This window comes from Pteropus vampyrus, unplaced genomic scaffold, assembly GCF_000151845.1.
Source record: "Pteropus vampyrus isolate Shadow unplaced genomic scaffold, Pvam_2.0 Scaffold81, whole genome shotgun sequence".
Lineage (NCBI taxonomy): Eukaryota > Metazoa > Chordata > Mammalia > Chiroptera > Pteropodidae > Pteropus > Pteropus vampyrus.
In genome coordinates, this window is record NW_011888862.1 from 5,628,156 (window position 1) to 5,642,779 (window position 14,624).

A 14,624-nucleotide genomic window follows, 5' to 3' on the forward strand; every position below is an offset into this window, starting at 1 on the left:
CAGATGGCTGTAACTATGCATCCATGTGCTGTTCCTGTAGCTTGTTTGCACGAACGACCAAATTATAATTAGAAAGTTGTTTGGGCTCAGAATCACGTCATGTCATTAGGTGGTTAAATTACACAATGAAGGTGGCCTCGTGCTTCCATCTTCTGTGCAGGAATGGCTGCGATTGGGACTGAGCAGGTCTGCCTTTCCTTTGGGCCTTGCTTGAAGGCTAGCAGTGAGAGTAACAGCTGCTATAACAAATATGCCACATATTTTAATGACTTACCACAGTTGGTATATTCCTCACTCATCTAACAGGTTGGCAGGTAGCTTTCCTTCACATGACGATTCAGGTGCCAGGGCTCCTTCTGTTCTGTGTCCGTGCCATCCTCTCCTTCAGCTGGATGACGAAGAGCATAGAAGGGTGCCACAGGGTGCTAGCCCTGCTTGCGGGTGCTGCAAGTCAGTTTGTGCTCACATTGCATTGTCTAGAACTCAATCACATGGCTGCACATGGCTGCACCTAACTGCAGGGGGGGCCGGAAAAATGTCATTCCTGGGTGTGCAGCCACTCAGTGACAGTTTGTGCTTCTCCAAATGGCTTGTTTATTAAAGCACCCAAAAGACATTGCACCCTTGGGTGAAATGGCTGGAGTCGCATGCAGTATTTACAGGATGCCTCCAGGGTGGGATTATATTGTAAACAGAAATGTTCTATGGTTGAAACAATATACACACCCTTCTGAAGTTCCCCTTGACAATGCCTCCTTGTAATTCATATTACTCAGCTATGCTTGATTTTTAAGATACTTCGGGGTAAATGTCACCTTTTGGGATTTTATTAATAGTATTACTTTTTAATGAGTCTTTTGAAGTCTCTTTCATTATAAACAGCCTGTTTTCCCGAGAGATAATAACTTGCAGTGCCAAATATTTGCATTTCACTTGAAACAAAACCAAGGGTTTGAATGTTTTAAATATAAGCAAATCTAATTCTCCTGTGTCTAGAGAAACTGTATAATGAACCATATGTATGTGACTTAAGCAGACAGATGTGGGCGATTTCTCTCTCTCTCCTTTTACTTTTTCTTAAAAATGCTGGCAGAGCTCAAAATTGGCACCAAATATCAAATATCTCCACCCAGCCAACCAAACCACTGGAACTGGAGCTGAACTGGGGGAGGCCTCCTAGGGTGCATCCAGAAGTGAAGCTTTTCCTGATTCTGGCTTCGACTTGGAAGCCCAAGGCTCCACAGCTCACCTACCCCTATTTCTCAGTGCTTTCAGTCTTTGCAAGTAGCCATTGTCTGGAAAATTGTGTTGATTGTTGAGGTTGACTTTTTGCGTTCATTCGGAGATGGTTCCATGCCTCTGGGTCCTGCAGCAAGATGGCCCCCTAGCTGCTGACAGAGCGGTCCTGAGCTGCCATACCCACTGCTGGAATGGGTCTTCCTCTGCTAGTAGCCATATGGCTTTTTTTTTTCTTACTCCTCTCATAGCACTCCCTACCCCAGGGTCACCCTGACCTCTGGCCGGGATTACAGATATGGCCTTACCTGGTTTTCTTCCTTTTAGTCTTCCCTCCTCCATTATCCTCACTGAAATGATCTTTCTGTAACTCAAATCTGATTATTCAGTGTCCTGTTTAATACTTAATTGTGGCTTCCTATTATCTTCTAGGTATAGTCTAACCCTCTTAACCTGGTGCACCTGGGCCTTCGTGATCTGGGCCCTGCCTTTTGTCTGGATCATCTTGAGACAACTCCACTAACATCCTGTCTGCACTGGCAGCTTAGTCTATCTGTGTAGCCTAACTAAACTACTTTTAGGATTTGGCTATTTTCTATCATTTTGGGGGTCTTTGTCAATGCTGTTCCTTTTGCTTGCTTTTCCCTGCACATTTTGTATCATTGCTTCTAAAACTTGAGCGTGCTTCGTATCACCCAGGAGGCTTATTAAACCACAGATTCATGGGCTCCACTGCCAGACTTTGTGATTCACTAGGTGTAGTTCTGATGTGGGTTGTCTGGGGGCCACACTTTGGATAGCAAAGCTCTAGAGCACCCTATCTTACCACACAGCATGCACTTCGCTGTTTTGAGATTGTCTTTTCCCCTAATCGGACTCTACGCTTACTGGGGGGAAGAATCTGTTTTCCCATCAGTGTATCCCTAGTGACCAGTGTCTGGGATATTATTGGTGTTCAGTAAGTATCTGTGAATGAATGAATGAGTGGGTCACTGTTTATGCAGCAAAGTTCAGATCATGTTGCTTCTTGTAGTGGATCAGCTTTCTTTTGGAATATTTCAGCCGAAGGATATGTGGAATGTGATCTACCCCTTCCATATGCCACTACCTGTCCCTGAAATACTCACCTAATGGATATGGAACTTGAGAACTCCCCATAGAGATCAGACCATGGGTGAAGTACAGGAAGATGGATAGGGACTTCTTTTGATCTCAAACTTTACATTATGAAATGGACTCACAGGTTTTCTTTCATTAAGCACAACATAGGGTAGTGTTTCTGCATTTCTTTCAATATAAGGCATACTCTTGAACTTACTAGAGTCCGTCAAAAAAGTGGACCTCACCTCTCTCGGAATGTTCTAAATGTAGAATTTCAGTGCAGGCTCCTTGTCAGCACGCTTATATGACATTCCAGCTCTCAGGAACTGCATTATGGAATTCTGACCGAGTTGTATGAAACAATCATAATGACATACCCAACCATGTATCATCATAGGATGTTTTATGGTGAACATTTTCTGCAATTAAAAAATTAGTTTCTCTCACGAAAAAAAAAAAAAGTGGACCTCACGCTACTTTTTAGCATCCGTGATGTGCCTGCTAGGGACTGTATGCGGGATAAAGGAATGTATGATACAGTTCTAGCCCTCCGAGTTGAAACCTGAGTGAAGGTAGCCAAGAACACAAAATGTTCAAACTGTAATACTTATAATAGAATTCATATTTTTTAAGGTGCTCAAATCACTTGTTAAGTCGATTAAAAACAGGCAGTGAGAAGCAGGAGGAAAGAGATGGGCAGGTTAACATGTTTAGTGCAAGCCCATAGAAGGCCCGCGCTATGCGTGAGTGACACAATGCTCATATGTCCTCTTTCGTTGTCGTAAGGCCTTTTTGGTTTTAAGGAGCAGGGGCTATCCTTGCCAGCTTAAGTTTTCTTAAAAAGGAGGCGGGATCGGTGTTCTCATGGGAATCCAAAAAATGAGAGACCAGTGGCCCTGTGGTCCTGAGAAGCAGTTCTTGGTTGTTCATGCCAGTGCTGCCATCAGCAGGCCCTTGCCCCAGTTGCCTTGAGTTTGCTCCACTGTCCACTTATTCTGCTACCAACAGCCATCATCAGTCCCTACTCTTTCTAGCACTCTCTCTGCCACAGGTTCTGCTATGCTTGATTCTGGCTCCCTCATGACTTTAAGTCTCATCTGGTCCTCACTCTACACCATGGCCCATACATTTACAGAGAGGCATCTTTTCAGGATTTGCTCTCTCTGCTTATTAATCTTCATGTCCACATCCCCAAGAATGAGCATCTGGCCCAAGTTGTTCTTGCTAGAGAAGAGCTTTCTATGCCAGAGCATCCCAGAGGCCAGCAGCTGTGTCCCTCTGTCCCCCAACTCAGTCAGGTGAGACCAGGGGTGAGGTAGGTCATGTAGCTCACAGGTGGCTGCCAGGCCCACCTTTGTAGCAGAGCTGGGAAATGGCAGTGCTCTCTGCAGTGGCTGTGGGCTCGGCAGGTACATTGGTGAGCCCTTCAGGCAGTGGGGCTTGAGGATGGGCAGGATTCGAGCAGGCTGGGGTCAGAGGAAGGGTGTTCTGGGACAGAGGCACACATCTGACCCATAAAGTGTGAGCATGTGGGCAACCAGAAACCTGCTGAAAGTAAGCGAGGAGGAGGCTGGATTGTAACAGTCCTAAAGGTCAGGTGGAGAAGGCGGATTTTGTTATTAGGCAATAGGTCATCCTGTAAGCTTTTAAATAGAGGAATCAATCACTTTCTCCTGTCCATTCCGGATTCCTGCTGTCAGAATAGACTTGAGACCTGACAACACGCAGGAGTGAGGTTATGTGGGAGAGGAAATAGAGCGAACAGATGGTCCTGGGATTGGAGAAAGAAGAAACATGGGCTGACATTAACAACAGAGACTGGACATGACAGCTTCAGTTCTGAGAAGGAATGAGTGGACTCTAGGGGACTAGTAGCTTCCATGTCAGAACCGGGAAACACAGCAGCCAATACCCAGCACGATGTGGCCTTCATTCTCAGGCAGCAGTGGGGCAGAGCTTTCCATCTGTGTCCCGCCGGCTTCATGAACCGTCTCTGCCTGCTTAATTGTTCACCCATGAACATCTGTTCTTATGTCTCCTGTCTAAGCCCAGCCTTTTAGGTTATTTTCCTCCAGCTGTTTCTGTCAGTGCTCACCTGGAGGGCAGTGCTCTTGTGAGCTCTAAACATTATTGTCTGGCCAGGAAGCCAGTCCAGCGCACGCTGATGGCCTCCACCCTCGGTTCTCCCCCCGGAACCCACTCAGACATCTGGGTTTGTTTAGAAAGTGCCACTGGAGCATTTGACTTTGGCTCTGGAATTTGGTGGTGGTGTTTTGGAAAGTTGTGTGGTCCATCGGGTACGCAGACTGACGCTAGATCTTCCATGCTTTAGGTTGTTTCTTACCACAGTGAATAGGGGTTTTCTGAAAACAATTCAGATGGATGCAACTAGATTATAAAAAAAAAAACATATGCAAGAGCTTGACTTTGAACAACAGATAAAAAAAAAAGAAGACAATTATTTGTTGACTGCAGAGGTTCACCGAAGGGTACGGGGCACATCCTTTAAGTTCTCTGAGTCTTGGTTTCCTCATCTGAGAAAAGGATAATGATACGTGCTGTGTATCACACACACACAGTATGAAAATTTTGAAGATGACATCGAGGTTAGATCACAGCTCAAAATTTTATGGTCTCATTTCTTCTCTGAGCGTCAGCAGAGGAGAGCCACGTGTTCTGGGAAGAATGACTTCCTGGAACGGGGTGTGTCTGTTGGGGGAAGAGGGCGGAGATGGTCTGCTGTCTTTTCTGGGGACGGTGAGTAGAATGCCCTCGTAGTGATTAATTCCTTGATAGTGTGTTGAGAAGATGGCTTATGAGCAGTAACGCCTCTCCCTTTCTTTCCTAGTGTCCTTTTGTCTTGGAGGCTCACCCTCCTCTGTTCATATCTTGATTCCATGAAAGTGGCCCTTTGCAGTAGCACCTTCGCCTTAGTGTAGATGGGAGGGATGGAGCAAAGCCCTGGTCTCCTCTTCCCGGAATCGCCATTTCTGCTGCTTTCCCCACTGCCTGGGCCAGCTGTGTTTCCTCCTGCACCATTTCTCTGGTTCTCTGCATCCTTAAAGCCTGGACTTTGGCTTGCACGCCCCCTAGTGGCACCTGTGATGCACCCCCAGTTACCTTGTTTGTGGCACCATGACAGCTGCTCTCTCCATCCATCTCTGTTATCAAGTATTAACTCCATTTCACAAATGCGGGATGAGAGGTTTAGTGATTCCGACTTGCCACTCAAGTAGGACCTGGGGAGGTGGGATTTGAATCGGAACTTTTGATTTTGAGATTTATACAATGTGAATGCTTCAGAGAAAAACACGATGTGGTTATAGCTTTTCTAGTTTTCTTTTCTTATGGTTTAAAAAGAATCTAGAGATTATTTTAATATCTACTCAGCTCATCTGAAAGTATTAAAATGTGAATAGTTGAAGATAAGAGTGATTATTATTTTTTTTTACCCTTTCTCCATTACATTGGAAAAACTTTTGTCACTCACTGAGTGTTCAGTATTTCCTGCTCAGTCCTCTTAACAACTTTGGGGAATACCAACAATGTATAAAGCATGTCTGCCCTTCAGAGGTTTACATTCTAGTTTTGAGGTGTATAAATTTATTCCGCTTGAGGAAAAAATAAATATAATGCATGATAACTTTAATTAGCGATTAATATTTCTACTTTATCTCACTAATGAGAGGCTCTCTGAACATTTGCTTGTTTATTTTCAAAGTCTTTTTCAGTGGAGAGAGAACCACAGGATAACAACAGTAATTACCCAGATGAACCCTGGAGGATAACAGAAGAACAGCGCGAGTACTATGTCAACCAGTTTCGATCCCTTCAGCCCGACCCGAGTTCCTTCATTTCAGGTAATGAAGTCTGACAGGTAAGAGCGTGGCTCCCAGATCACTGTCTCTCGTAAATAACAATGCACATCTTGAGAAATAGTTCACACAAAATGAGTACAACCACGTTCTGTGACTTCAATTTGTTTTCCTCTAAGATCGATTTTCTTATCAACTATAAACCATGCAGAAAAACACTTGGTAATGACATTTGGAAAATTATGTTTCATTTTTCAGAGGAGTTACAAAGGGATTTTGGGGGAACCTGGTCCAGACCTTGTGCTTTATTAGCTGGAGCAGTTCTTAAAATGATAGAGTGTGGCACCAAGGCGACATCTTTAATTGCTTACTCATTATATTAGTTAGAGCAAGGAGGTAGTATAGCCTTCTAGAGTTAGTGTCACAGTCTCCTTATGTTATATACACCTTAGAAATTCAAATTCTTGCTCGCTTTCTTTGGCTCAAGACTTTGTCCTCTGTTTTTTTCCGAGAGAAATTAAAATATGGGAGGAAAATTGGCCAGCATTTTTATGCCCACATGTCAGTTCTTCTGAGTTGTCTTCAGAAATATGTATTCTTGTTGCATTCTCATGTAAAATTCAAGCTGAGAGGAGTTGATTTAATTCCTGTGTGCCTACGTTTTACTGGGCCAAAGACTAAACAGAGTGTAATAGTAGAATCCGGAAGAAAAATTCATAAAACTTTCTTTTTATATTTCGATTTTGAAGAATAACAGTATGTCCTTGATAATTGTAACCTGACATTGAAGTGAGGACTAAGACTAATTTTCTTTTGTGAAATAAGGTGTGTAATTGAAATATATTTGTATAATTGCAGATGTCATTTTCTGATTGGTGGTAATGGATTTATTGAAGGCAGAATATTGTAGATACAACAAATTAATGTTGACAACATGATTTAAAAAATGGGCAGAAACACAGATTGTACTGACTACTTGCTAACCTTACCACTGCTTAAATGAGTTTCTTCAAAATGTATGCAAATGATTAGACAAATACAAATAGGTAGCTGTTAGGAATGTTTTTACTTTCTTTTAGCTTTTTTATTTTGCAGGATTTCAAATATAGATATAGCTAGAGTGGCTAATATAACGAACTCCTACGTACCCATCACACAGCCCCAACGATTTCGTTTTTCCTATATCCTCTCTCAGCCCAGATGATTTTGAAGCAATGACCAGATCATTTCATTTGAAAATATTTCAGGATATACCTGTAAAGATAAAGCCTCTTTTAAAGACATAACCACAATTCATTGGCACATGTTAAAAAAATTCCTTAGTATTATTAAATCTCCATTGTTCAGATTTCTGTGATTGTCTCACAAATGCCTTTTTTAAAAAGTTCAGTTTGATCAAGGTCAGTAGGGGTTCGTATACTGCAATTAGATGATGTCTCTCTTTAAAAAACATCTTTATTTAGATATTCATATACCATAAAATTTACCTGTTTAAAGTATACAGTTCAACAGTTTTAGTATATTCGTAAAGTATATTTACAATATAAATTTAGAACACTTTCATTAGCCCTCCCCCAATAAACTACCTACTTATTAGCAATTATTCCCCATTCTTGCTCTCCCACCTTCCAGCCTCAGGTAGCCACTAAACTGCTTTTTTCCTCTATAGATTTGCTTATTCTGTCTGGGATTTTCATATAAATGAAATAATATTACATGTGGTCTTTTGTGACTGACCCCTTTCCCTTGACATAATGTTTTGAAGGTTCATTGATATTGTACTACATGTCAGAACTTTATTCTTTTTTATAACTGATTAATACTCCTTCTGTGGATGTGCCACATTTATCTATTCATCAGTTGATAGGCATTTAGGTTTTTTCCTCTTTTTGGCTATTAAGAATAATGCTGCTATGAACGTTTGTGTATAAGTTTTTGTGCAGATGTATGTTTTTATTTCTCTCGGGTATATACCTAGGAGTGGAATTGCGCGATCATATGGTATCTCTATGTTTAACCATTTGAGGACCAATCAGACAGTTTTCCAAAGTGGTGGCATCATTTTACATTGCCACCAGCATTGTATGAGGGTTCCAGACACTCCACGTCCCTGCCAACACTTGTTATTATAGATTGTCTTTTGATTATAACCATTCTTCTGGGTGTGAGGTGGTATCTCTTTGTGGTTTTCATTTGCATTTCCTAGATGAATAATGATATGGAGCATCTTTTCATGTTCTTATTGTCCATTGTATATATTCTTTGGAGAAATGTCTGTTCAAATCCTTTGCCATTTTTTCTTATTGGGAGGTAAGAGTTCTTTATGTATTCTAGATACAAGTTCCTTATCAGAAATATGATTTGCAAATATTTTTTCCCGGTCTGTGTCTTTTTATTTCTTTGTGTCTTTTGAAGCAAAAAGTTTTTAATTTTAATAAACTGATGTCTAGTTTATCTAATTTTTCTTATTTGTGCTTTCGGTGTCATTAAAGTAAAATATCATTGCCTAATTCGAGGGCATGAAAATTTACCTCTATATTTTCCTCTAAGAAGGAATCTATATTACATTATTATCTCTTACATTTAAGTTGTTGATCCATTTGAGTTAATTTTTGTATGGTATGAGGCAGAGGTTCAGATTTATTCTTTTGCATGTGAATGTCCCATTGTCCCAAAACCATTTTTTGAAAAAAGCTGTTCCCCCCCACCGCCCCATTTAATTGTTTTAGCATTCCTGTCAAAATTCAGTTGATGTAAATGTGAGGGTTTATTACTGGATGTTAATTCTATTTCACTGATCTATATGTTTAGCCTAATGCCCGTGCACAGTGTCTTGATTATTGTAGGAAGTTTTGAAATCGGGAAGTGGGAATTCTTCAACTTTGTTTTCAGTTTTATTTGATTTCAATTTTTAGGGATTGTGTTTTTAAACTTTAATTTTATAGTTATCTAAAATAGTCACGTGATTCTAAAGTCACATCTATAAAACAATCTACAAAGAAGTCTGACTTCTATCTCTATCCTCTGTACCTTGTTCCTTCCTGTCCTTCCACCTTTTTTATGATTTATCTGTGTGTTTTTAAAAATAAAAGCAAGTACACATATGTGCATATCTCTGTATATTTGTGTGTGTATTCTTATCTCTATCTTGGATAAATGGTAGCATACTATTTATACTTTTCTTCACCTTGCTTTTTTCACTTAATAGTATGTCATGGTGATTATGCCATAGTTGCATGTAGAGATATTTCCCCTTCCCTTTTATAGCTGTGTACTACTGGATCGTGTGAATGTGCAAACATTCATTCAGCCTGTCCTCTATTAGGATTATTTCTAGTCTTTTGCTGTTACAAATATTTGTTGTGAATAGCCTTTTGCATGCCTTTTTATATTTTTGTCAATGTATCTTTGGATAAAGTGATTTTGTGAGATACTGCAAAACACCTCTTCACTGGCATTGTGCCATTTTGTCATCCCACCAGCATTGTATAAGAAGCCTATTTCCCCAGTCTTGTTAGCAAAACATGTTAACTTTTATTTTCCCCCATCCGATAGGCAAGAAATCATATCTTGTGTGGTTTTAATTTACAGATCTTTTATGAACAAGGTCAAAACTTTTTTATATAATTAAGAGTCATTTGCATCTATTTTTGTGAACTCTCTTAGCTCTACCCATTTTTATATTGGGTTACTGCCCTTTATGTTTTCAAAGTCTATATATATCTGGTGTGCTACCATTTTATCCCTGATGTATCAATGCTGTGTGTAGCTGTAGTTTACTGGGCTGAATGTCTTCCTGTTGTAATAACAAGTCTGAATCCATGTTTTGATGACTGACTGCTGACAGCTTTTAAACCTGCCCTCTTGTGCCCCTCACGTGGCTTCCCAGCAAGGTCTGAAATGGCTGGAAAGAACGAGGAAAGGAGGCTGGCTTGGGATTTCTGTGGTTGCTGGGGGTGGGGCTGGGGTGAGGGTTCTGTCTCATGATTTGAACTGTCACCAGCACCAAAGGAGGGAGCACTCGGGCTTTCTCATTTAGCTTCCTCCTTTGGCAGGTGGCAGCCAGGGCACACCTGAACTTGTTAGCTGTCAGCTTCCCTATGGGCTCCACATAACCTCTCTGGGACACCATGGTGCAAGGCCAGGACTGAAGGCCAGGCCAGACCTCTAGTTGTGGGTTCGGGCCTAGTGTGATTTGAAGAAAGGCTATAAGGAAAAAGAAGAATGACGTGAGAGGAAACTGTCTTTATATCTATAAAATAGCTAATAAATAGGCTTTCAGGACACTTTTGACAAATGTTTGACAAGGTAGTTGCATTAATGACCAACAGTCATATGTCAGCATTATTTCCGGAATGCTTTTGGGGAGAAGGTTCATTGGTTTATAGGGCCCTTTGCCTTTGATCTTTAATAATCTATCAAAGGATAAGAATTCTGCTTCAGGGTCCATTATAATTCATCGTTTTGGGGCTAATTAGAAGACTTGTAATTGCCATGGAATGACTTTTGACTTTATCAGCTTAAAGTAGAGCTTGGGGCTTTGATTTGATTATTTGTGTTAGAATTGAGGCCTTTGAACTATGAAACTGTTTAGAGAACCGGAAGCATAAAAATTTCAATCTCAACAATGATTGGGTCAAACATTTTAAGTGCAGCTGGTACTTACAGCTATGTAACATGTAAAATGGTTCTCAGTTGATTTTGATTGATATTGCTAAATTTGCAATGAATAAAGTAAAAGAGTTTCCTGGATAAGTTTCTTAAAGAGCCACCGAAGATCTTAAATCTCACAAAAACTCTTTCCCAAGATGCCTGTCTTATCTCTGTGTGATGAGATTAATGGTGTTAATTTTCTTCATGTTTTTCTATCATGTTTTCTACCATGATCGTGTATTACTTTTCCATTAAAAGTGCTTGGCAGATTTTTACTTTAACAATTTTGAAATTTGTCTTTTGAATTTTCAGTAAAATTTTGCAGATTTTCAGTAAAAATGAAGCAGGAATTAATATAATTCCCATGTCATAATTAGTATTATGTCATTGCTTCTTTTGCTGTATTCTTATTTATATATTCTTTTAAAATCTGTTTACCTGTTTTTAGCCCCATGATTCGTAGTTGCTTTAATAAATACATGTTGTGTTTGTGATTATATGGTAGTATTTGCTGAATGAAAAAATGGTAATTTATTGACATTAAATATAAAAGCTGCTCTAGATAAGTAATTAATGATTTATTTAAACAATGACTCTTGACAGGTTCAGTGGCCAAGAACTTCTTCACTAAATCAAAGCTTTCCATTCCAGAACTCTCCTATATATGGTAAGTACAATTAATGCTAAATGGTATGATACTGTTATCCATATTCATCCATTAGCTCCTCCTGTTGCCTTTTACAAGTCTTATCTTTTGAATGTTTTTTTAACAAAGTGAAAGAGTGAATAGAATTTAGATTTTTGTTGCTGTTAAGATTAAATAAGTTATTATATGAAAAGCACACTATATGTTAGCTGTTATTAAAGAGTAATTTCTTATCCTAACGTAGATCCCTTTTAAGTATTAGCAATCGTGTGGGCATATGAGAATTTCTACCTTGCGTATTTTATTTTCAGATTTTTCTACTTGTCATGCAAATAACCAAAAGGCCTCGAAAAGCTATTCTTTATAATATTTTATGAGGCCAGGTTAACAGAAAGTCCACAGATGTTTTGAAATTAAGTTAAATTTGACTATTCTAGCTGCCTCCAAGCTTCATAAATTCAGCTGGTGTTTATCAGCTGGGCCCTAATTCAGACTTGTAGCCCTGGTGTGCACTGCATCTTGCTGTGAGCTGGCCACCGCCCTGGCTCTAGAAGGGCTGTGCCGGGACAGTCCAGGGGGCCCCATTTGCATTTGTGGAACTCCATACACTCCTGGCCGCCTCTGGGCTGTTATTCCTCACGACTGGGTGGGAGACCGTGCTGCTATAAATATATAATTAAAACATTGGATTATGTATGCAAAACTTTTTTTTTCCACAAGGATTTTCAAAAATTATGATAGCATTTAAAATTGCTCATCATGTTTTTTGCATTTTATTGGAAAACTATTACAATAATCCTGTGCGTGCTCAGGTACCCAGGATTCTCAGCTGGATGTATTCTTCAGCAATATATTCTAGCATAACTCTTTTACAGCAAGCCTTTTCTTAGATTTTAAAGCTGGGAAAAAAATTATTTTCAAAAGAATACAATGCATTTTGGCAGAATTCCCAGTCTTAACCATAATTGGCATGAGGCTTCTGTCTTTTTGTTGAGAACTATCTGTGAAAGCTGAATGGTACTCTCTCCATCCAGCCCTGGAAGCAGTTCCCGGATTCCTATTTGGGGGGGGGGCTGCCATTTCAGGGCTAGTGCATTCTCGATATTTGAGGGGGGAGGATGCGAATGGCCCAAAGGAAAGTAATGGAGTTTTTTACCTTTGATATTTTTTTCTTCAAATAGTAATACCTTTCTAGTACAATTTTATATGTCTTCTCACTCTGCTTGTACTAACACAAGTATACTTGTCTCTCTGTACACCTAAGATACTGGTTGAGCTTATTAGGGTCTTCATTACTTTGGCAGATAGGTTTCTTTTGTGCTGAGTAAATAGGTCTGTGCCTTTCAGTGGAAAACAAGGACTGAAGCAAAGATAAGCCTTTTCGAGACTCTCCCTTTCTTTCTTTCTGTCTTATCTGGTTCCAGCCTTCCCTAGTTGCTAGTTTTATCTGAAAACATTATTCAACCAGTATTTATTGAGCTTACTTACATTTTCCCAGGAGGGAATTCTCAAGCTATTTTTTTTTTTTTGATACAACATTTATGCGACTTGAAAAGTTCAAGGCTTTTCCTTAAAGCTGAAAAATGCACTGCTTATTTCTGAGCGCTGGTAACTGTATAATGGCCGGACCAACTGAAGAAGAGTTGGGGCCAGCCCTTCCTCTGACTGTTTGGAGCACCAAGTCCGGAGCTCTTCACACCATGCATTTACTGAACGACTATCACCTAACTGAAATCCTGGGCATCATTTTACTTTTTGTGCCATAGTTGCTTGTCTTGTGTACTCAGCATTGTAAAACAGACCTACCAGAGAACCTGAAGAATTAAAATTTTTATTTATAAAATGCTACCAATGCCAATGATGTAAGTCATTTTTCTTCCTCCATGTGGCCCCCTGAGATTTCACGTGTTTTGGGGACCCTGCAGGGCCACACCAGAGAGCCTGGGAATTGTTTGCCTCTTTGAGGCTGAGTAAAATTACCTCTAAGCCCCGTGTTAGCTACTCATGACATCTGTTATATTTAGGGAACTTAGTGATGCTGACTGTGATGGTGCCCTGACCTTGCCTGAGTTCTGTGCTGCATTTCATCTCATTGTGGCCCGGAAGAACGGCTATCCACTGCCGGAAGGCCTCCCTCCAACTCTGCAGCCTGAGTACCTACAAGCAGGTGAGGACTCATCGTATATCCTAAACCTTAGGCATTTTCCATCCAAGCCTTACAAGAAACTTTTCGTTCTTAAATGGTGTCCAGACACTTTGGGGGAGTCCTTTGTATCTACAGTTATAGTCTTTTTACCAATATTAGACTTTCACACCTTATAAGTAATGGGATGATCTGGGTGTAAGTCATCTGTTATTCCCATTCTAGTGTTCTCTGGACTGATTCGAACCAAAGTCACTTACCCTTTCATGAAAATTGTGCCGTAGGCAAGTACTAAATCTCCTAGCTGATATAAAATGAAGAAGAAGAACTTCTTGTACAGCCAAGTGCTGACTTGGCTTCTTTAGGCATGTCCCACTGTTCTCATGTGGCCTTGGGCAATGAAATGAAATAGAACTCTTATACCTAGTGAAAAAGCTAAAAAATCAAATGCAGTGAAATCTGCAGTGCTGTAATCTTAAATATACACTTGATGGATTTTTACATTTGTATACACTCATGTAACTGCAATTGGATAAAGATCGAGAACATTCTAGTATACCAGAAGGTTGGAATAGAACTCTCTTGTCTTTCTCTTTGATAAAACAGTTATCCTACAAACCTTTGGATAGGAAAAAGTCATGGCGATCCAACATTTGCATCAGTTCCTTTAGAAGATTGGACAAATTAACAGTGTCTCTTGCCATTTTCAGAGGCAGCGGGCAGTGATCTGATTTCTGTATAGCTCCCATTGACAAGGTCCAGAGATAGCTGGTGCTTTCAGCAACCTTTCTCGCTTTTTAGGCAAAGTCTCTTAAAAATGTGACATTAGTCATGGATAATTATTGGCAAGAGGGAGCAGTGTCAAAAGACAATGTGATTAGTCATTAATAGAGTATAACTTTTGTGGTTAGAGCTGGAAAAGATCTTAGATTATCTTGTCCCCTCCTCATAACAACACCACATACAAAGCGGCCAATGACTTATCTAAGTCAGTCTTGGGGTCTCTGACTCTTAAATAAAAAGTCTGTTA

The 14,624-nt window shown here is 40.0% G+C and overlaps 1 protein-coding gene across 1 annotated transcript in view; it reads left to right on the forward strand.

Annotated features, from left to right (window-relative positions):
• REPS2 (RALBP1 associated Eps domain containing 2) overlaps positions 1-14,624 on the forward strand; it is a 183,319-nt gene that overhangs the window by 75,387 nt on the left and 93,308 nt on the right. Inside the window, exons 6-8 of the mRNA XM_011362988.2 lie at positions 6,059-6,197; positions 11,409-11,472; positions 13,476-13,618. Of these exons, the coding sequence (XP_011361290.1) occupies positions 6,059-6,197; positions 11,409-11,472; positions 13,476-13,618 (346 nt within the window). The remainder of the gene's footprint in view (positions 1-6,058; positions 6,198-11,408; positions 11,473-13,475; positions 13,619-14,624) is intronic.